Source organism: Filicampus tigris, chromosome 7 (assembly GCF_054856515.1).
Source record: "Filicampus tigris isolate MCC_2025a chromosome 7, RoL_Ftig_1.0, whole genome shotgun sequence".
Classification (NCBI taxonomy): Eukaryota; Metazoa; Chordata; class Actinopteri; order Syngnathiformes; family Syngnathidae; genus Filicampus; species Filicampus tigris.
This window is the reverse complement of record NC_141223.1, coordinates 17,914,111-17,934,874: the sequence shown is the minus strand read 5'-3', so window position 1 is coordinate 17,934,874 and position 20,764 is coordinate 17,914,111. Positions and strand designations below refer to the sequence as shown.

General features: G+C 39.4%; 2 protein-coding genes across 3 annotated transcripts in view; both read left to right on the top strand.

Annotated features, from left to right (window-relative positions):
• prkd2 (protein kinase D2) overlaps nucleotides 1-4,827 on the top strand; it is a 44,626-nt gene extending 39,799 nt beyond the window's left edge. Inside the window, exons 15-18 of the mRNA XM_086035595.1 lie at nucleotides 39-137; nucleotides 1,262-1,529; nucleotides 1,615-1,700; nucleotides 2,705-4,827. Coding sequence (XP_085891721.1) covers nucleotides 39-137; nucleotides 1,262-1,529; nucleotides 1,615-1,700; nucleotides 2,705-2,929 — 678 coding nt within the window. The 3' untranslated portion in view covers nucleotides 2,930-4,827. The remainder of the gene's footprint in view (nucleotides 1-38; nucleotides 138-1,261; nucleotides 1,530-1,614; nucleotides 1,701-2,704) is intronic.
• Nucleotides 4,828-8,707: 3,880 nt separating this feature from the next.
• On the top strand, nucleotides 8,708-20,118 carry gpr184 (G protein-coupled receptor 184). 2 transcript variants are annotated; one of them, XM_086036886.1, is made up of 2 exons: nucleotides 8,708-8,855; nucleotides 17,852-20,118. In XM_086036886.1, exon 2 carries the CDS (start codon nucleotides 17,857-17,859, stop codon nucleotides 18,862-18,864), a length of 1,008 nt encoding a protein of 335 aa, XP_085893012.1. In that variant the 5' UTR covers nucleotides 8,708-8,855; nucleotides 17,852-17,856; the 3' UTR covers nucleotides 18,865-20,118. The 2 variants fall into 2 exon arrangements, with proteins under 2 accessions (XP_085893012.1, XP_085893011.1); XM_086036885.1 differs by lacking the exon at nucleotides 8,708-8,855 and adding an exon at nucleotides 12,892-13,123 and having other exon boundaries at nucleotides 17,852-20,073.
• The last annotated feature ends 646 nt before the right edge of the window (nucleotides 20,119-20,764 follow it).

The window sequence follows — 20,764 nt, the reverse complement described above, 5'->3', positions numbered from 1 at the left end:
TTTAGCCCAATCTACATCCTGCGTGTGTGTTTGTGCAGATCCTTGCAGCTTTGCGACACCTGCACTTTAAGAACATTGTCCACTGCGATCTCAAACCCGAGAATGTGCTGCTTGCCTCTGCTGATCCTTTTCCCCAGGTAAGAAAACAAGCTTTAATAATCATCATAAGGGATTTTTTTTTAAATAAAGTGATTTTTCTTCTTTATTTTGTACAGCAAATTTATTTTTAGTCATTTATGGACCTGTTACAAGAAAGTCACAAGTTAGCAGTGCTGTGATTCTAAACCACAAATGTGCTGTGGGAAATGTTCAAATTTAGCTAATTGGACTGAAAATTATGAATTCACAGAAAATTATGTATCTTTGTCCGTTTTATCTGTGCAAGGGACATATTGGGCAGGCAGAACAATTAAATGCTCTTCCACTAGGTGGCAGAAGGTACATCTAATCTGTGTTGAACAGGCCCAGATTTCAGATTGAGTTATCATTATTTCAGTTTATATACTGTACTTTTTGTGACATTTTTGTGGGGTGCTGTTACTTGAAGATTTTTCTAATGTAAAATATGTTCCTTGGCTCAATAATGATTGGGAAACATTGGAGTATCATGAAAATGAAAATTTGCCTTAATCACCCTGGCAACACAATAAACAAAGGACCCATATATCATAACACAGAAGAAATAAAAAAAAAAAAAAAAAGAGTGTCGTTTGAAGATGCTTTTAAAAATAAACATGACCTGACAGAAGTGTTTATTGTCTGAGTCAGCAGTTATTTAGGTATGCTGCTGTCTAAAAAAAAAGCCACAGCATGAGGCACAAAGGATTTCTCGGAATCATTTTTTCTGCAAATTTAAAACATCTCAAAAAAGGCAGAGCACTTTACAGTGATGTTCAGTATATAATAATAATCATGGCTCAGCTTCAGAAAACAGGTGATTGGTCCTTACCTGAGCCCTGAACAACTGTGATGTCATTTTCAGTCGACAGCAGTGGTAAAATGGCCGCCCCCTGAGATGGCTAAAAAATTGTGCATTTTGCTGCTTAACTCATATTCCACAAATGCAATATTGATCAGAATGCCATGTTTAGACTACTGAAGGTGCATAGAACATATTATTGCAAAGAATTTTGACCAGGGAGGTCAACCCCCCAAAATCGATGTATTTTATTTGTATTTTTGAATGTATATGAAGTTTCAGTTCAACTCTCCTTCAAACGCAGCAGTTACTGATGTGGTCCCGCCCTATTTCTCCTCTCAGGTAAAACTGTGTGATTTCGGCTTTGCCCGAATCATCGGAGAGAAGTCGTTCCGTCGCTCGGTGGTAGGCACACCGGCCTACCTTGCCCCGGAGGTCCTGCTGAACCAGGGCTACAACCGCTCGCTGGACATGTGGTCCGTCGGAGTCATCATGTACGTCAGCCTCAGCGGGACATTCCCTTTTAACGAGGATGAAGATATCAACGACCAGATACACAACGCTGCCTTCATGTACCCTTCCAATCCTTGGAAACAGATCTCCTGCGATGGTAGACACAGCTGTAGGAGGTGGAGGGTTTTTTTTTTTTCTGTTGTTGTGCGAGCTTTATTAATATGATTGCCTTTGGTTTCCAGCCATTGACTTGATCAACAACCTGCTGCAAGTTAAGATGAGGAAGCGCTTCAGCGTTGACAAGAGTCTCAGCCACACTTACTTACAGGTAACACACATAAATCAGGGGCCACGAGGCCAAGGCTTCTATTGAAATGACCTGAATTGTTAACGGCGTCCATCTTTGAATATTAATGCTTCCGTGCTATTTGGTCTCTCCAAATTAAGAGGAAATCTAATAACCTAACCTCTGATTACACACATAAATCAATCAGTGAACTCAAATCAGCACCTTGGATCAGACCGTAATCAACATTAGGAATACACAGATACCTCTTTTCATATCGATGCCAGTACTGCACATCAGTACTTGTAGTCTAAAAACGCTCCAACCTGAGTGTCGTGTAGGAATAATGCACGGACAACGACGTGACGATGAGCACGTTTTATTTAGCCACCGTTAAGATCACATCTCAACAGGCACACCGAGGGGTCCTCAACACCGATGCCTCTCAGGGCTGTCCTCACTTATGCCTGTACATAACACTGAGCAGCCAAACACTGGGAAACAACTATTTTTTGGGGGTTAATCTTTTGAGTTATGTTTTTATGCTGATTAAAACTAAAAATGGCATGCTAAAAAAAATTGCTTTTTTTTACATGTGTATTTTGTACTGTGGTCAACACTACTGACGGGCCACTCATTATGAATTTTATGCCAGAGGCTGCAGGCCGGTAGAAATTTGAACATGGACTGCATTTGGCCCACAGGCCAGACTTTGGCAATGCCTGATTTAGCATGATACTTTGGCTAGAATCTTTATTAGGGTTACGGGTGAGCTGGAGCCTATCCCAGCTGACTTTGAGCGATTATTGCTGCAAAAACATCCATGAATAAACATTATAAAAGTGAAAAAAAAATTGATAATGACTTGGATGAAAATCAACTGATGATTAGTGACAAAAAAAGTGTCTCGGGTCAGTGAAGTACTCACCGACACACCCTCACTCAGATGGCCTCTAATGCACTTGCTTAATGATGCACTAAAAGCCCTTTTCAACTTTTGACCAACGTCCAACGATACGGTATTGCCATTTTCTCTTCCCTCTCAGGACTATCAGACATGGCTGGACCTGCGAGAGCTGGAGACCAAGCTGGGCGAGCGTTACATCACCCACGAGAGCGACGACAGCCGCTGGCAATCGTTCGCCCACCAGTACACTCTGACATACCCCGCTCACCTCGTGGCCCCGCCTCCCGCCCCCGCTTCGGACGACGAAGAAGGCAGGGACGACGCGGACGTGCAAGGCCTCACGGAGCGGGTCAGCATCCTCTGAATGTCCACAAGGTGTTGGGGTGAAGTTGTTCTCCTATCAGTGTTTACACAGTCGTCCCCATGATCATCTGTATGACAGCACTCCATTTGACAAGTCTAATTTCCTCCAAGTAGCCTCATTCAAATCATCTTCTCTAGTAATTGCTTTTTGAGCAGTTTTAATTTTGTCACAAAGTTATGCGAGTCCTTGCAGATAACCAGCAGAATAACTCAAAGAAAAGTAGTAAAAGTTTGGTATGCGATCAATATCACTATAAAGTGCCTTCAATGTCCTCATCAGAATCACTCAGTCGTCATGAAAATGTAGCAGAATAATGAAACTCTGAGATCTTATAAAGAAGCCAAACATTTGCACACATTTTGTACTTCGATTTCTTTTAATTGGATGTACGTGACTTTGTAATTTCCCAACAAATAATTTGATAAAAGAAGTCATTTTGATCATGTATTTTTCTATTTTCATGATCATATACAGTAGCTGTCCACCCTGTCGTTATGGAATAATTTCCCTTTAAGAAACCCTCCGACGTTTACAGTGACATAGCTACCAGAATTTTGTCTTTATGCAATGGAAGCTGAAACAGTGGCTATTGTACAGTAAACATTTTCACTTATGTTTGATCTTTTTCATACTATGAGTGCAGTTGAATGTTGTGAAGCTCAAATATACTACACTACATCAGCTTGCTAACTGAATCATGTTAATAAATTTAATTCACACTGCAGCGTATGACCCTAATTCAGACTTTTGGGTTAAATCCGATGTTATTATGTAATCATTTACATTACAAAAACGTATACAACTTGTAATGTGCACGCATCCACACAAAAGAGGACGGTACGAGGTGCAGTGTGTTTACAGAAGCAAATATGGCGCCTCGAGAAAGTCGCAGTCCTGACACGTTTGTGGCAACGAAAGAGTCCTGGGTCGAAATTTCAGAATTGTGTGTTCACAATGACAAAAAAAAAAATAAAAAATCTGATAAATGTTACATATGGGCTTAAAAAAATGGAATTGACCTGTAGTCTAATCATGGCCTAAGTAAAGGTCCAGCATGTGCTCATTTACTGCTAACATTAGCCAAAAATGTCCACCCTTTCAGCAAGCTCACATATTCTTCTGTTTGTGTGTACATTGTCTGCTGGCAGAAAAGTGTGGCAAGCTTGACCAATGTGTATTTCTTACAGCATTGCATCAACTTAATACGATGAAAATGAAGGCTCAAAAGGAAGTCTCAAAGGCACCTTAGTGTGATATTGACTCATGGAAGAGATGAAAAAAAATATCTTCCCATCAATTTGCTCCATCATAATCCATAAAAGGAAACATTTGTATTGGTCATGTAATATAATGGCGTGAATCACAGCCGCATGTAATGATCAAGAATAGCGGTTCCTTGATTTGATGAGGTGCTTTGAAGTAATTCTGGATTTGCGCTGTTGTGGTCATATCCACAAAACGCATGCCCATAATGGTCCTGTACAACTGGAAGTATTGATTGGGCGACAGCACGTCTTCCTGTAATTAAAACAAAGCACAATCATACACTCTTTAGAAATTCTAAATGTTTCTGCCAGGAAACAGTACTTGCCGTATATTTTCCATTTCTCCCCATTTAAATAGCATTCTTTGTACACATGCTCAAGAACGCACCCTCCCTCTGTTGTGATGAGGATCTATCTTTTATGAACGTAACTTGCTTATCTATTATCTGCCATGTCAATAGGTTGCATGCTTTCACGTAGTACAATAATGTAGATTCAGTTAGTTGTTTTTATTATAATTGTCTATGACTATAAGCATGTGTACCCTGAAGTTGATTTAGTGTCCAATTTGTCTACAAAAGGTGGATGATGATGCTAGACTTTGTAACACAATACAAACCTGGAGAATTCTTCTCTCTTTGTTTTGTCCTTTTTTTTTTCACCCTCACACAAATACAATGGAAGATGACAAATAAAGAAACACTACCACAAACAGCTGCCAATGCAAAAGTGGTTTGACAAAATAACAAAATAATATGCTATAACCTTCACCGTCACCAAAACAATATTGTGTTTTGGTAGTTGAGTTGCTCGCTTCTGTTTTTCCTTTCAACGATCAGACATCTGCACTCAACCTTGATAATGAACAAGTAGCCAAGATGTGCTTTCAGTTCAGTGAAGGCTGATTATGTGCTCAAAGGAACCGGTTGTTACTGTGTCTGACTATACAAATCAAAACAACAAAAAGAAACTCAACTTCATTTATTCATAGAGCACTTTAAAAACAACTAGAGCTGCATAGAAAATGCTGTACATAAAGGAGAAATCAAACATTAAATAGGAAGTCAACCCAAACATTTTTTTTCAAGATTATGTTCTATGCAAGCCCACTAGTTGAAACAAGGCATTTTGATAAATATTGCGTTAGTGGAATAAATTAACCCACTCATTTTTAGCCATCTCTGGGGGCAGCCATGTTGTCACGTCTGTCGACTGAAAATGACATCACAACTGCTTAGGGCTCAGGTAACAACCAATCACGGCTGACCTGTTTTTTTGAAGCTGTGCCGTGATTGGTCGTTTCTTGAGCCCTGATCAGTTGCGATGTCATTTTCAGTCGACAGAAGTGACAAAATGGCCGCCCCCTGATGGCTAAAAACGGGTGGATCTTGCTGCCTAACTCATATTCCACAAATGCAATATCAATCAGAATGCAGTGTTTCAACTAGTGGACCTCCTGGGAACATCTCTTTAAAAACAAATAGTTCAACAATAAATGACAAAAAAATTGTAAAACGAATAAAACACTAAAACCCAAAACACTACTGTGGTCAGCAAAGCTGACAGACCACACGCTATAAATTTTATGCCAGGGGCTGCTGGTGGAATTTTGAACATGGGCCGCAATTGTGCCCCGGGCCGGACTTTGGACATTCCTGTAATTTATCCCAAAAGTCTTACATTGGAATCCAGAGTAAATGTTTGTTTGTTTTTAACATAATCAGCACTTTATATACTGAATAAATTTAACCATAAACTTACCACTAACAAAGGCTAACACTTAATCCTAAACAACCCCGACACAAACTTTAAAACTTAAATGACCCGAGCACATTTTTTTCAAGTCGTCCGAGTCATTTGTTTTTAAGTGTCCGCCAACTCCGAGTCTTGATCTGATACCTCAGCATGTATTAAGAGAAAAAAAAAAAAGAGTGCATCCAAATTGTGGTATCTTAATTTTTTTCAAATTCAAATTGAGGTAACCCAACTGCAGTGGTTCAAATCAAGTAAACAAATGAAATGGGTTTTTTTTTTTTGTTGAGTTTAAAAATGAAGAAAATTCAAAAAAACGATCTCTTACGGCCGATGCCAATCAGGTGAAAATCACCGGATCTGCCCCAATTTCTGATCACATAATAGGTTCGGGACAGCTCTACTTTAAACCTAACCCTATCCTTAGCTACTCTAACGCTAACCTATACTAATATAACCCATATCCTTCACCCTTAGCCTAATTGTAAACATAGCCTAATGTTAACCCTATACCGAACTATAACCTAAATTAACCCTAATCCATAACCTAACATGTAACATTACATGATCACCAGAAGATTAAAGTACCGATAGTAGAATAAGCATCAATTCATCAGGTTGTTTGTCTAGCATTCCCACATCATCTGTGACATCATCGATCATTTCAAAATAAGCACACAATACTGGGTGAATTTGCTTTTTATAGATATGTAAAAGCAATATGATTGTTCCATTTTCACCAAGAAGACTAGACTTTGAATCCTCTCTTCAAACAATGTAATTATGCTCATTTCCATACAAAAGCTACCCTAAGGACACTCGTGCACACATCTCCGGGTGGCGATGACAAACAAGGACTCTCCGTGTTGGGATTGGCACACTTCAACCCGCTCTCGAGCAAGAAGAGCACTCCTGGGCAGCAAAGCAAGAGGACTGACTTCCATTTTCGAAGAGCTTCCGGCTCGCTGTTTATCTCTCCTCCATGTGCTGCCACCTTTGTTCTTATGCCATCGGCGCCACTTCTCCAGATGTGCATTTTCTTTCATAAGGAGTTGAGTTGAATCCATACTAAGAAGTAAGCGGCCTGAAACAGTCTCAGATGACAACAGGAGAAACATTTTACATTTCATCTTACTATCTAATCTATAGCAAAGTGTACGTGGCTATTTCCTGGGAGAGACATATTGGTAAAACTCTTCTTGTAACATTATAGTCTAATCATAAAGGTTATTGCGGGCCACACCTTTCAATCTCAGTGAGGATTTTAAAGAATTTGAAATTCTGGCAATATCAGGAAAAAGAAAGTAAAATGAGTGTCTTTTTGTGTTTAAATTTCCCCATCTTGATGGAGACCCCCCCCCCAAAAAAGATATTCATTGCTCTGTCGTCAAGCATTACTCAAACTAAAATGTCAGGGTAATATCAGTAACAGATAATGAATTCACATTCAGTTCCCTCCCAACAGCATGCATAAGAAGACCTTTTGAGGAAGTGACTCAAAGTACACTAAGTGCATTACGGCAAGGTTTCCCCAGCTTTTTCCACCGTAAGACCCAAATTATAAATGTGGTTTCCTACCTGTGACCCAAATTTACTTTGGACGTGCACTTCTTCACATGGTGAGACACATTTTCTTCTCAAGTCTTAATTCATGAATCTCAGCAATTCAATTCCACATATAGAAAGTGTACAATTCGACTTTGATCCGAATTGACCAAATGTAATTATACTGTTCAGGTGTACTTTTATATTTTAGTGAGTGTTTAGCACTATGTAATATGCTCTGAATAATCCCATTTTGTCCACGGTGGCCAGAAACATTGCTGCCGTGACCGCCGGACATACAATGTAAACATATCTTATCCATAATTCTAACCAAATCCTCCACAAACTTACCTCAGCCTAACCTAACCCTACCCTAACCTTACCATACTCCAATCATAACCCTAAACCGAAGCTTTACCCTAACCCTAACCCACCGTAACCTAATGTGACATTCAGTGATTATCGTACTACAGTAACACGTTTTTTTTTTCCCAAGCTTTTGTTATATTTTTTGCTTATTAAGAGAAAATTACACTGGCCAACAGCAATTATTAATCAGAGCTGGCTTTATTGTTAAATGTGTTTTTTACGCTGATTCAAACGATGTCTTTGCTTTTTTTTCTAGCATCAGGTTTTTGAGATATTTTTGTTTTGAAGTTTGACCTATAAAAGCTTGCACAATATGGATTTTACCATACATTGTAATTTATAGAGATGACATTTCGGACTAAAGTCCTCCCAGAATTCATACATTTTTCTATATATATGTATTATTGTATTGCATATTATCATATTGATAAATTACAGTTTTATTGTTGTAAAAAACGGATGTGCTTGATAAAAAAACAAAACACGGCCAAATTCTGAATCAGTGCAAAAGAATTCTTCTAGAAATGCTAATATGCACCTCTGATTAAAAAAAATTGTTGACCAGTGTTATTCTTTGCCTCATACCATGATGATGTCCCACACCAGTTGATTACTTGAGTAATCGGGCGCTTCATTGTGAACCTGCCCTTGTTAAAAACTAACATTGCTATTTCTTACCCAATTAATAACACAAAATAATTTACTGTACCTCTTGCACATTGCTCACTCAAGCTCTGTGACACTTGTACATTATGAACTAATATTAGCATATTCACCACAAACGTTGGCATGTCTGAAGTAATGAGTCATTATGGCTCACGTAGACGTCAAATACATGTTTTGTCACATGCTGACAAGCAAGACCCATCATGGAACTGTGAGTTGCGGTAATGTTTGGCCACAAAGTTTCAGTTTCCTGTGTTTATGCCGTGTACTACACAGCTTTCAACGGCTTACTCTTTTGCTACAACAAGCCTGAAACTCCCTAGATGAAGGTAAGCTACCGTAGTTTCCTTCTACGCTACATGTCATGAAACCAGAGCATCTTAAAGCATCGTTAAGCATTCTTAAATGGAAGCAAGAACCTCAGATTAAAGCTAATGCTCATCATTTCTAATAATGAGAAAAATCATGGAGATCTCAGTGTGCCATTGATAACCACAATAGACATTTGGAAACATCTCTTGTGCTGCATCCGACTGCATTGCGCAAGGGTACCTAATGAAATGTCTGATGGGTGATTTACATCACTATTAATCCATGGCAGTGACAATAACCGAATAACCCAGAACCTCCCAAATTTGGAATGTGTCTCCTGCGAAACCGTCCGATGAAAAAAAAACGAAACATGCACACAACAAATCATTATATACAAGTAGAGTCCATGATTGTGTGGTATGGTCACAAATTAATCACACTTTCTTGATCAATCATTGTGCCTGAGGAGCCATTTCCTGCCATTTGTCCATTAAATAGACTAAAAGGCTTTGGCTGGCAGCCGAGCTTGTCCTTGCACTCAGCCTTAATGAGTTTTCAAAGAGATTTGGGGAACACACTCTTGCAGACTCTAGAAAAAAAGCGGTTGCTTCAGACCAATGCAAATGTATCATAGTATGATGCCAAACAACACAACTACCCCTTGCAAGGCAACGCTGCGATCGACTGGTTAGCACGTCCGCCTCATAGTGCAGAGATTGGGGGTTCAAATCCGGCCCCGGCCTTCCTGTGTGGAGTTTACATGTTCCCCCTCTTTCTAATGTGGGTTTTCTCCGGGTACTATGGTGTCCTCCCACATTCCCAAAACATGCATGCTACGTTAATTGGATAAACTGTCGGACTGTCAAAATTAATTTGTTATTTGCATTGTTAAATTATTAAAGTGATCACTTAAGACTTTAAAGAATAATTATTGGTGACATGCTGATGCCCTTCAGAGAAAGTTACAAAATGTTGTAATTACATCAAGAAGACATTGCTAAGTGCCATTAGGGGATGAAAAAGTGGCATGTTTAACACCGGGAGGTAAATGAAAGTGAGTCATCAATGATTCAGGGTCCATTTAAAATCACCCCATCACCCTTAAGAACTTGAATATTTCCATATATTTAATGCATTGTGTATTGAAATGAGCAATCAGCCTACTGTGGTTCCGGTTGGAACAATCAGCATATTAATGTTTTTATTGACAGTCAAGTCACATTTTTTTGTACATCAAAGCCACCAGTTTGAACATCTAAGTATGTGTTCCTGAGAAATAGCTAAAGCACATAAATTACCTCTTTTTTTGGCTTTGTTCAATCATCTACCAATGACATTTTCATTAGATTTGTCCTTTCTAAAAAAAAAAAAGAAAAAGGAATGCTTTTTTTGTACTTATTATAAAAATCCAACTTCATTTACTTTACTAGGAAATACATTATTATTTTAATGCAAAAAAAAAACATGACTGTATTTTTGTAATGTTAGGACTTTGAATTGAGAGGAAACAAACATTTTTTTCTTAAATGTGTATTATCCAATTTGACTATATTGCATTGTTCGAATATTGGAATTTTTTTCTTCAAAACAGCGGCGAGAACTATCACAAAAAAATCATTTTAATTCTGTGAAAAAATATATATTTTTATATTACTAGCTACTCTAAGGAGATAAATGGCACATGATGACAAAGTTAGATTTTTCCATGTGGCCTCAGGTTTTTCTTTTATTTTTATTTCTTTTTTATGGATATATAATAACTGTTGAAAACAGGACAGCAAAGCTGGCCAGCCTGAGAACCACTCAGTTTTTTTTTTTTTTTTATGGGAACACACTTGGACTATGTCAGCAGTTGATCCGCAAAAATGTCAAGTAAACATTCATGGCAGCTGTGAACCTACAAGAATTGACAAGACTCTCACCTGACTTAGACACAAACACACACACAAAATCCCCCCCACACACAAAATCCGTTTTTACTCCTTTACACAATGTTTATATTTAAAAAAAATAATCTGTCTAATGCATGTATTTAAATAGTACAATACTGTATTACGTTGCTGATTGGAAGTTTGACTGCTGGAATATTGTTTTTCTCCATTATGTCCTATGGAAAATATATTGAATTAATTTATTAGATACAGTATTCTTCTTTTATTAAATGTAATAATTAGTGTTGAATTTGGAATTACAAATGTTAACACTTTAATTATTGTGTATATTGCAGTGTATAGTTATTTATACATATACATGTTTTTTAAACAATTTCAACTATGTCTCAACTATTCCTGATTCATCTGTAATATTCATTCAAGAAAAACACAATATTTTACTTTAAAAAATGTGACCCCAAAGTTTTGAAGAGTAGTAAGTCTCTATTCCAAAAGACGGCATGCCTCACATCACTTAAAAGAAAAAAACAATTGAATGCCTCCAGTGGACCCCAAATAATTCTTTGGAATAATATGTTCTATGCATCTTTATTCATCTAAACATGGCATTTTGATTAGTATTGCATTAGTGGAATATGAGTTAAGCAGCAAAATCCACCTCTTTTTAGCCATCTCATGGGGTGGCCATTTTGTCACTTCTGTCCATTGAAAAATACATCACAGTGACATCAAGTGATGTCATTTTCAGTCGACAGAAGTGACAAATTGGCCGCCCCCGGAGATGGCTAAAAACGGGCGGATCTTGCTGCTTACCTCATATTCCACAAACGCAATATTAATCAGAATGCCGTGTTTCAACTAGTGGGCCTGCATGGATCGTATTCTTCAAAAAAAAAATTTTGGGTTTGGTTTGACTCCCCCTTTCAAGGAAAAAAGAAGTAGCAAGCACAAGCATTTAGACAAATAAACGCCCCACTGGTAGATGCCAGATGCAGCGAATTGAAACATTTTCCTCATATGGACTTGATCACCGAGGGGTCGCGGAAGGGACAGAGGATTTTCCATCTTTCGCCGCCTGATTTATGAATCATTCTTAGCACACTCTCCTTGAAATCTTGTTGTCCCACTGAAGCAATGAGTCATACGTCAGAAATACACCCACCTGTTGTCTCATTGTTGTCTGTAGTAAATTGGGCCCTCTGTGTTCTGTGAGTGTGGAAGTCTAGGATCTAGAAAATTAGTTCATCGTCCAGGTTGAGATTCCGCTGCAGACTCTCTGCCAGGATGTGAAGCTGTAGGATACTAAAATGTTGAACTGCCGAGTTTTTAGGAAGCTTTTGTGAATGTCGATGATGGAGGCTTGGTCTCAGTGACTTTTCTGCTTGCCTGGTGTGCAAACTAGAGGTGGTCAAGTTGGTCAGGGATAGAGTCTGCTGTTTAACGGCCTTCTCCATGGCTTTCCTCACAGGCAATTGGACTGTTCTTTTTGTCTCAGAAGACATTTTCTCCTCTCCTCAGAGTAGGCTTCATCAGTTCATGCAACCAGGCTTGGTTAGGACTGGTGAAGGCCTAACTCGGACAACCAGAACAGTCCAGGTGCAATCAATTCAATGCTTTGAGAATGAAATGACCTGGATGAATGACAATTCACCAGCATTACAGGTGAACAATCCAGAGTTTAACCCATCGAGTAGGATAGGCGCCAGTTTACCCACGGCTCTAATGTGGGCGATTGCTGTTGACAACGGGTGGATAAATACATACATATTCACTTTTATACAAATAACAATGTGAATCAAACCACTTTTATTTGCCTATAGTGGAGGTTTGAGCTCTGCTGTGTGTCTTTCTTTAAAAGGAAAAACACTTTTAATATAATCGTTGTATTGGATCTCATTACAAAGCACAAGTGGCTATAAAGTTGTGGTCACTTGGATCCCCATTTACGGGACTTAATGAGAAGTCGGCCGTCAGTGTGAAACACAATGTGGGATCACATGTCATGTTCTGTACACTGTGTAAGTTAAATGTGGCTCACATCTGTTGCTGTCTGGTAGAACCCCCCCCCCCCTCCCTCTTACAGTACATCCTTCTCTTTTCACGTGTGCAAAAAAAGCAGACGTCCCTCCTCTGCATGCGGGTCGTCCCCTATTTTAGCACTCCCACCTCCACATTCTCCTCGCTGACATTTCAAAGCATCTCCGAATAAGAGATGAGAGACAAAAGCTTATAAAGCGCGGATCCCAATCATCATGAGTGACATTTGGGATTTTATGATAACAACTTGTAACTTGGACTTCTCCCAACTCCTGTCTTCGCACACCCTCTTGGACTTGACTTTTCATTCCGCAGGACTTAAAAGTGAAGACACGTCGACATCCTAACATCAGCAGGTGAGCCCCTTACAAATACAAAAATGTTTCTCTAGCCAAAATTCTATGAAAAGCTAGGGAGTGAATCCTGGAAATTTACTGGAATGTAGAACTGGACGAGGACACATGTGAAGCACTTCTTTGGTATTTGAAGGAAAACGATTAACTCTAAATCCATCCATTTTCTACCACTTAGCCTGCTTAGAGTGGCAGTGAACCTGGACTGGAGCCCAGACTACATGGACCACATATAGACACAACATTTGCAGCCGTGTGAACCACTACACTACCTGCAAATAATGATTTATCAAACGACATCCCGACTCTGTATGAAGTCCTATTTAATTCCATTTTGTTACACTGTAAACATGCAATGAAAGTCATCTTGTTACATGACAGAGCTGTAGGCCCATAATGCTTTTTCTCATAAAATTGCAACTTTATTCTCATAATATACAGTTTGTGACCTTTTATAACCTACAGTAGTAATATTCTCATAACACTACAAGTGTTTTCTTAATACAGTACAACTTTGTTTTTCAACATTTCAACCTTCGCACAATATTATGACTTTTTATTCTTAATGTTACTTTTTTTTTCTGTCGGTAACATTTCAACGTTTTCGTAATATTACAACTCCTTCTTACGCTACAGCTATATTCTTGTATCATTACAACTTTATTCTTGTAACTTAATATTTTTTCTAGAAATAGTACATCTTTATTCCTGAAGCGTTAGTAATAAGTTCCTAAAACACTAAGACTTTATTTGATATTACGTTTACTACTTTTCTTCTGCATAATAGTACAACTCATGTTCTCTTAACATTTCGGTTTTATTCTCATGATATTTTATTTTTACTTGAAAAGTCACAACTTCATTCTTATGAAATTACACATTTTACTCCAAATATGATTTCTTTCCCCATAAGATTACAACTTTATTATTTCTTGAAATATTACTTTCATAACACCAATTTTTATTTCTTTCTCTCATTAACGTTATGCCCTTTTATGCCCAGTTATCATATTACATCCTTGAAATATGTCGACTTTATTTTCATAATATTACAACTTTTTTAGCGTGATGTTGCAACTTTTCTTTCTTGTGAAATGCTTTCTTCCCTGTCAAAATACTGTGATTTATTTTCTCCCGACAACAGTATGACTTGATTCTTGTCATTTTTTTATTTTATTTTATTTTTTGGGGTGTGGCCTCCACATTCCTTTTTGCATTTTCAAAATCTATTTAAATCTTTGGTGTTTATCACAATGCAGTTCTGTGGGTCGCTGTTGACATACAAATATCACACAAGTATATTTAGATACAAGGTACACGCCTGAGAGACACGGCAAATATTTTGGTCTTTTCAGGCCTCACTTGAGTAATAACAACCTGACTTAGTTGAGTTTACAACATTAACAAACACATAGTTGGCTCATATGAACAAGAAGTCAAGTGAAGCTTGGCTAGCAGTTATGAAAAGCAGACCTGTCTAGTCTGTCTCGACTGTACTAAAACAGCATGCAAGCACCATTTAGCATTAACAAAACTTAAAATATGTCCTTAGCGAGAAAAGGAAATACGTTTTTACACTAAATGACTTCTTTTTTTCCCTTTGAAGAGGGTGACTAGAAAGGATGAGTACACAGCTGTTGAATAATTTTAGACATCATTTGTCAACAAAACTTTCCAGCCACTTACTCATCTTGTATGACCAGCTTTGGCAGCGCGCCCCATGCACGCACACACACACACACACACACACACACACACACGCACCCCCCCCCACACACACAAGCACACACACACACACACACAAGAGTTTCTATTAGCATTTGCTGAAGATCGGCCGACTCAAATGGCTTCTCCATTATTGAGTTTGGATTGAACAGAGAGCATCTCTGGCGTGGACCTTAATGGCATTATACGCTTCCTGGTTCTATGAGCACATCTGGAGCAGGCTTGCATAATTTAATACAGAAAAATGTCGTATGATCTATGCAGAACCTTTATGAGATCTTCATCTAAAAATAGCAACCTTATAATCAGTATCACAATTAATGTTAACAGTAAAATAACAGCAATAAAATAAAGAATAACAACCAATGTTATGGTTAAATGACTAGATGGTTTGCGCTAACAATGAAAAGCGAGAGAGAGTGAGAGAGTGGCTGCCAGTGGTAAATGTCGGGGTGGGGTCGGGGGGGCACTCATTCGGATGTTTTTTTTTTCATTGACTTGCAAGTGAGTATTGTACGGTGGCAGTCTCATCTCGAAATAGTGTTGAAACCGTTCAAGCAACCAATGTTTGAACACAAGCATTGCAGCAACACATGTAGACATATAATTTAACAGTACTCAGTCATATACAGATATTTTAGTTATTTTTGATTTTAGATACAAGTATTTTGAGTTGCATGTGTATTTCGGGAACGAATTAAGTTTGCATCTCAAGGCACCAATGTATTGGGGTATGAAGGAATGTATTGGGGTATGAAGGTTCACCTAATGTTGTGACCTGTAAGATATCAATTTGGTGGTTCTATTCAAGTTAAGCTTGGAGACGGCTTTGACTTTGTCATTCTTGTCTTTAGAATATCTTGCCCCGGAAGTGGCACAGATTAACATCTGCATAGAGTTTGCATGACAAACCGCTGATTCATGATTCTCTGACCGTGCATCCCCAGTGTTCATAAGCGACTTAAATCGGTGATTGATTCATTTAGCGCTGCCTGGTCCTTAATGTGCTTTGCTCAAGCAAGACGACATCTTGCATGATTACGTTTTGAATATATATTTACTGAAGCTGCAGTCGCTTTCTGGGAGTTCATGTAAATGAGCGTTAAGAAGTTTAGTCAGTGTTCAAGTCGGTGTTCTTCTCAATAAACAGACAAAAAGTCTCCCCAGAAAACTGGAAGTTGAAGTACAGCTGCAAAGTTGGAAAAATAGCATGAGGATCAGCAGTAAGAAAGAAAATGAAAGAAAACAAGGAACTTGCATATTTTTTCAGAAATCCTGTATGAAATATTTTATGCAAATTATTGGAAGAATCAAATGTTAATTCCATTACACATTTGATGTTTTTTTTGTTATCGAAAGAAAGAACTTGATCGAAGAATTATTTAAAAGCAATGTAATTTGTAAAGTGATTCATTTACTTCCGTTACAGCAATTTAATCATTTTCCTGTTTGAATGCATCTAGGCCCAATATGTTTGTCCATGAATTAGTAAAGTATGCATTATTTTCTTATGGCCTTTTTTGTATTCTTTACATTTGTTTAATATACAGCTAAGCCCGGAGTTTGAGAGTGTATTTTTACACTTTGGACATGTATCACCTAATATCTTAAAATGTCACAAAAGTATGTGTGAGGAGAAATCTGTTTAATGCCACTCCCATTTAGTTTATTGTCAATGTAAACATCAAACAAAAGACAATTACAGGAAGTCCTTCAATTACGACGTACGCGACCTACGACGTTTCGTCTTTACGACGCCCGTGCCTCCTCCGCCATTTTGTCCCGCGCGGCATAGTGACTCCATTTACATGCAGTCAATATTCGGGTTAAGGTCCAAATCCCGAATTAATATTCTGCATAACCCGTTTACATGATTGAGTGGACAGAGCATTTGAGTGCTCCAGCATTTGAATAACGGCGTTGTGACTCAAATGGACACCATTTCCGCTTGTTACTTTCAACTGTCAATAAAACACTTGATATTCATGTCACTCACCACAGGAATGAAGCAGCCCGTTTCCTACTGGCCACAAAAGTGTGCTTTTCTGCTGCGTCTCTAAGCTTGTTTTCCTCTGCTTGTGAATTTGCGGTGGATTGCGCGCCAAAAACTTACAAGCACTTCCTGAACTACAAAGATCAACATTTCTTGCGGTTGAGCATGCGCAGAGTGTCTCGATCGTGTCTGTTTGCGCGCTGGCAGTATCTTTGCCTTTTTCACCCTCCTCTCGTCCTTCTCCATCCACTTCTCAGCAGAAATGCTAAGATGCATCTTATGCTTTTTATTTTAATGTATTTTTCTGTTTTTATACAAAGTATTTTGACGTAAATTTTCGACTTTAACTGTGAAATACGCGGATATTCAGGTTACATCGCCAGTGTAGGAACGGAACTCGTTCGTAAATTGAGGACTTCCTGTACACGTATTTCAAACAAGCACATTACCTTGCCTTAAAGTCTATTAGCTTAATGCTAAGACATAATGGGAAATGCCATAGATGCGCATCAATGAGTAGCATCTATGTGGTGACATTATAATGGACATTTTGAGCAGAAAACGGTCCAGCAACACATGTAGACAGGCAAAATCACATTTCTAACATGCATACTTTCTTTTTCCTTTGCACTTCCTGTGACTAATATTACCACAGATTACAAAGTCACCCACGGTAATTGAGTGAAAGTTTTACTTTTTTGCGTTAATGTATTATATTTTCTCATAGTGGCCAAGTCATACACACCGGAATGAGTCGCAATGAATTTGTTTAACTCTTTGGATTCCACTTAAAAATGTCAGTGCTGTGTAGTATAAAGTGCTATTTTCCTTATAAAAAAATTAACAAATAAAAAAACTTTCCCATTTTTAATAAAAAAAATATTTTGTTGTTGTTATTATGAGGGAAGGCTGTAACGCATTAACGGCATTACTATTAGTTCGCTAACCTCAAGGCACCACTGCACATTCCTCGTGTGATTCAGTCTCATTGTGTGTTTTTACTTTTCGCCCAGCAACAATGAACGTGACCGTCGCAGCCAACTGGACGGCGGTGTGTGTTAAGATCGGCGACAGCGTCATAAGCGACCTCCTGATGAGCGTCTACATCCTGGCCTTTATCTTCGGCTTGATCTTCAACATCCTCACCTTGGGCCCCATTTTGCAACAAGTGCGCAGGCAAAACGTCCTGGGCATTTTCTTGCTCAGCTTGTCGCTCTCCGACATGTTTTTCATCTTCACCATGCCCCTCTGGATCAACTACTACCACCAGAACCATCACTGGAAGCTGGGCGTCATGTCGTGCAGCGTGGCCGGGTTCTTCTACTACTCCAACATGTACATCAGCATCTACCTTCTGTGCTGCATCTCCGTGGACCGCTGCCTGGTGGTCACGTACCCCCTGCGCTCCAAAAGCCACCGGACGTCGTGCTACGCCTGGGCTCAGTGCGTCTGCATCTACGCGGTGGTCATGGTGCTGCACGTCATGGTGCTGTTCAACGACAACCTCCCCGACGCCCACGACGGCCGAGACGACCGCTGCTACGAGACCTATCCCATGGAGAAACCCGTGGCCTTGTTCAACCTGCTCCGGGTGGGCATCGGCTTCCTGCTCCCCCTGCTGGTGCTGGCCGTTAGCTACTGGAGGGTGCTGGCGACCGTGGGCCAGAGTCCGGGCCTGAGCGCCCAGGTCAAGAGGAAGGTGCGCCTGCTGTCCTTCGGGGTGATCGGGATCTTCTCTGTTTGCTTCGCGCCGTACCACATCCTGCTGCTCACGCGCTCGCTCGTCTTCTACACGCGGCCGAGCGGGAGCTACTGCGAGTTTGAGCAGAAGGTGCACTTCGCCTTCTCGTGTACTCTCGCCCTGTCCAGCCTAAACTGTGTGGTGGACCCCGTGCTCTACGTGCTGGTCAGCAACGGAATTCGGGAGGATGTCAAAGTGTGCTGCCAAAGGCATAAAAGGACACAGATGAATGAGCGCGCAATTTCCAGACACACCACGGCAAGGTTGAATAATCAGTTAATATGAATGCGCTCTTCGGTATTCTTCTCAGTTCTCGAGGATAGGACAAGCAGATCCTTTGAGAGTGACACATATTGTCCATATTTGTCCAGTCCCCTCGCCCACCTCCTTCATATCCTGCTCAGTGTAGATGAGCAGGCAGATAAGGCCAGGATCACGCACACAAGTTTTATCAAGCTGTTATCCATCACAGGGATTTCAAAACCTTTTGGGCCCAAGGATGCTCCAAGGACCGGCAGATTTGGGATGGAGGGTGACTATTCAAGGCCCACTGTGGACAGAAATGTAAAAATGACACTTTTAAAGCTGCTGAGTTAAAAGTAACCCAAATTGGATGAAATAGATAAACCCAGCACTGGGTCCAAATGGGACACAGCCAATGTTGGGTTATTTATATGAAGCGCATCGGGTTGAAGATTTACCACGCCCGTCACTGTGCAGTGCGGGGTCATGGTGGGTATCACACTAAACATAGACCAGAGGAAGTGAAGGCTAGAGTTATTAAAGACAAGCATTTCAAAGGACAAGACCTTCTCCTGTGACCACAGTTCCACATATTATTCAGACATTTAAAATATCCACTGTAGCCGACCTCTTTGGATATGGCCGCAGGAGGAAAATTGATGACAAATTGAAGGGATGGATAATACAAATGGTAACAAAAGGGCCCAGAACAACCTCCAAAGAAAGGTGAACTATAAAATCAAGGTATATGAGCATCAGATTGCCCCGCCCGTTGTTGTTTGAGCCAAAGTGGACTTCACGGGAGATGATCAAGCTGATGATTGAAAATAAATCATTTTTAAAGAATGGACAAATTACATATTTACAAGCCACAAATGCTATGGACAGATGAGACAAAACTGGAACTTTTTGGCAAGGCACATCAGCTCTGCATTCACATATGCAAAAATGAAGCATACCATAGCCAGACAAGAACAGTGCCCGTCTTGTGAAACTGTAATGTTCTGGGGCTGCTTTGCTACATCGGCGCAGGGTGTCTTGATTTAGTGCTGGGTACAATGAAATGCCAGGACTCTCAACGTATTCTAAGGAGAAAGTCCAACATAAGACAAAAATGTTGAATATGACTTGAAATTTCATGGGAAATGTAAATAAAACAGTAAAACAATAAAAACTGAAATTTGATGACAGTTATTGGTCTTTTCTTTGTGTAGTCTTTCACAGGGGCGTTGCCAGAGTTATATTTAACTCTATATTTACGTTATATTTAAATTCTACAATACTGTTAACAGTTGCTTGTGTAACTTCCCTTTGCATTTAAATGGACATAAACTATGCTACATTGTTACTTGAAACGTTGCCTGTGCTGTATTTTCATTTTCTGATCTGTTGTGATTTCTGCCAGTACAAGGTGTAGAACCAAAATTCATGACTGAAAATGGTATTGTTTAATAATAACAGGTTGAGTTGAGTCCGCAAGTAGGCCACAGTATCGGAAAAAAAAAAAAACAGAGGCAAAAGCAAGATCGATAATCAAACAGGGTCTAAGATGGTAAGGATGAAGCTTGATGGAAAATGACCAGATGTTACAGCAAACTGGTCATGAGACAGAATGACGCACAAGGTTAAAATGCATAACATAATCAGGGATAATGAGGCACAAGTGAGGGAAGGCACAATCAGGAGCAGGTAAGTTGATGACACGCAGACACATACACAGTCTACAGAGAAGTTAAAAAGGTGACGAAAATGAACTGGGTACATCAGTACACGTCCATGTTTTTCATTTTGTAGTAACACTTGTATTCTTCTTAAATAATTTTGGATGCAAGTATTGACTTTAAAGAAGAAGAAAAAGAAAAATCCCCAAAACCCCTCCGTTTTCAGAAATGCGTCTGTACATTACACATCCATTACAACAGAGTTGAATGTGGTAATCTGA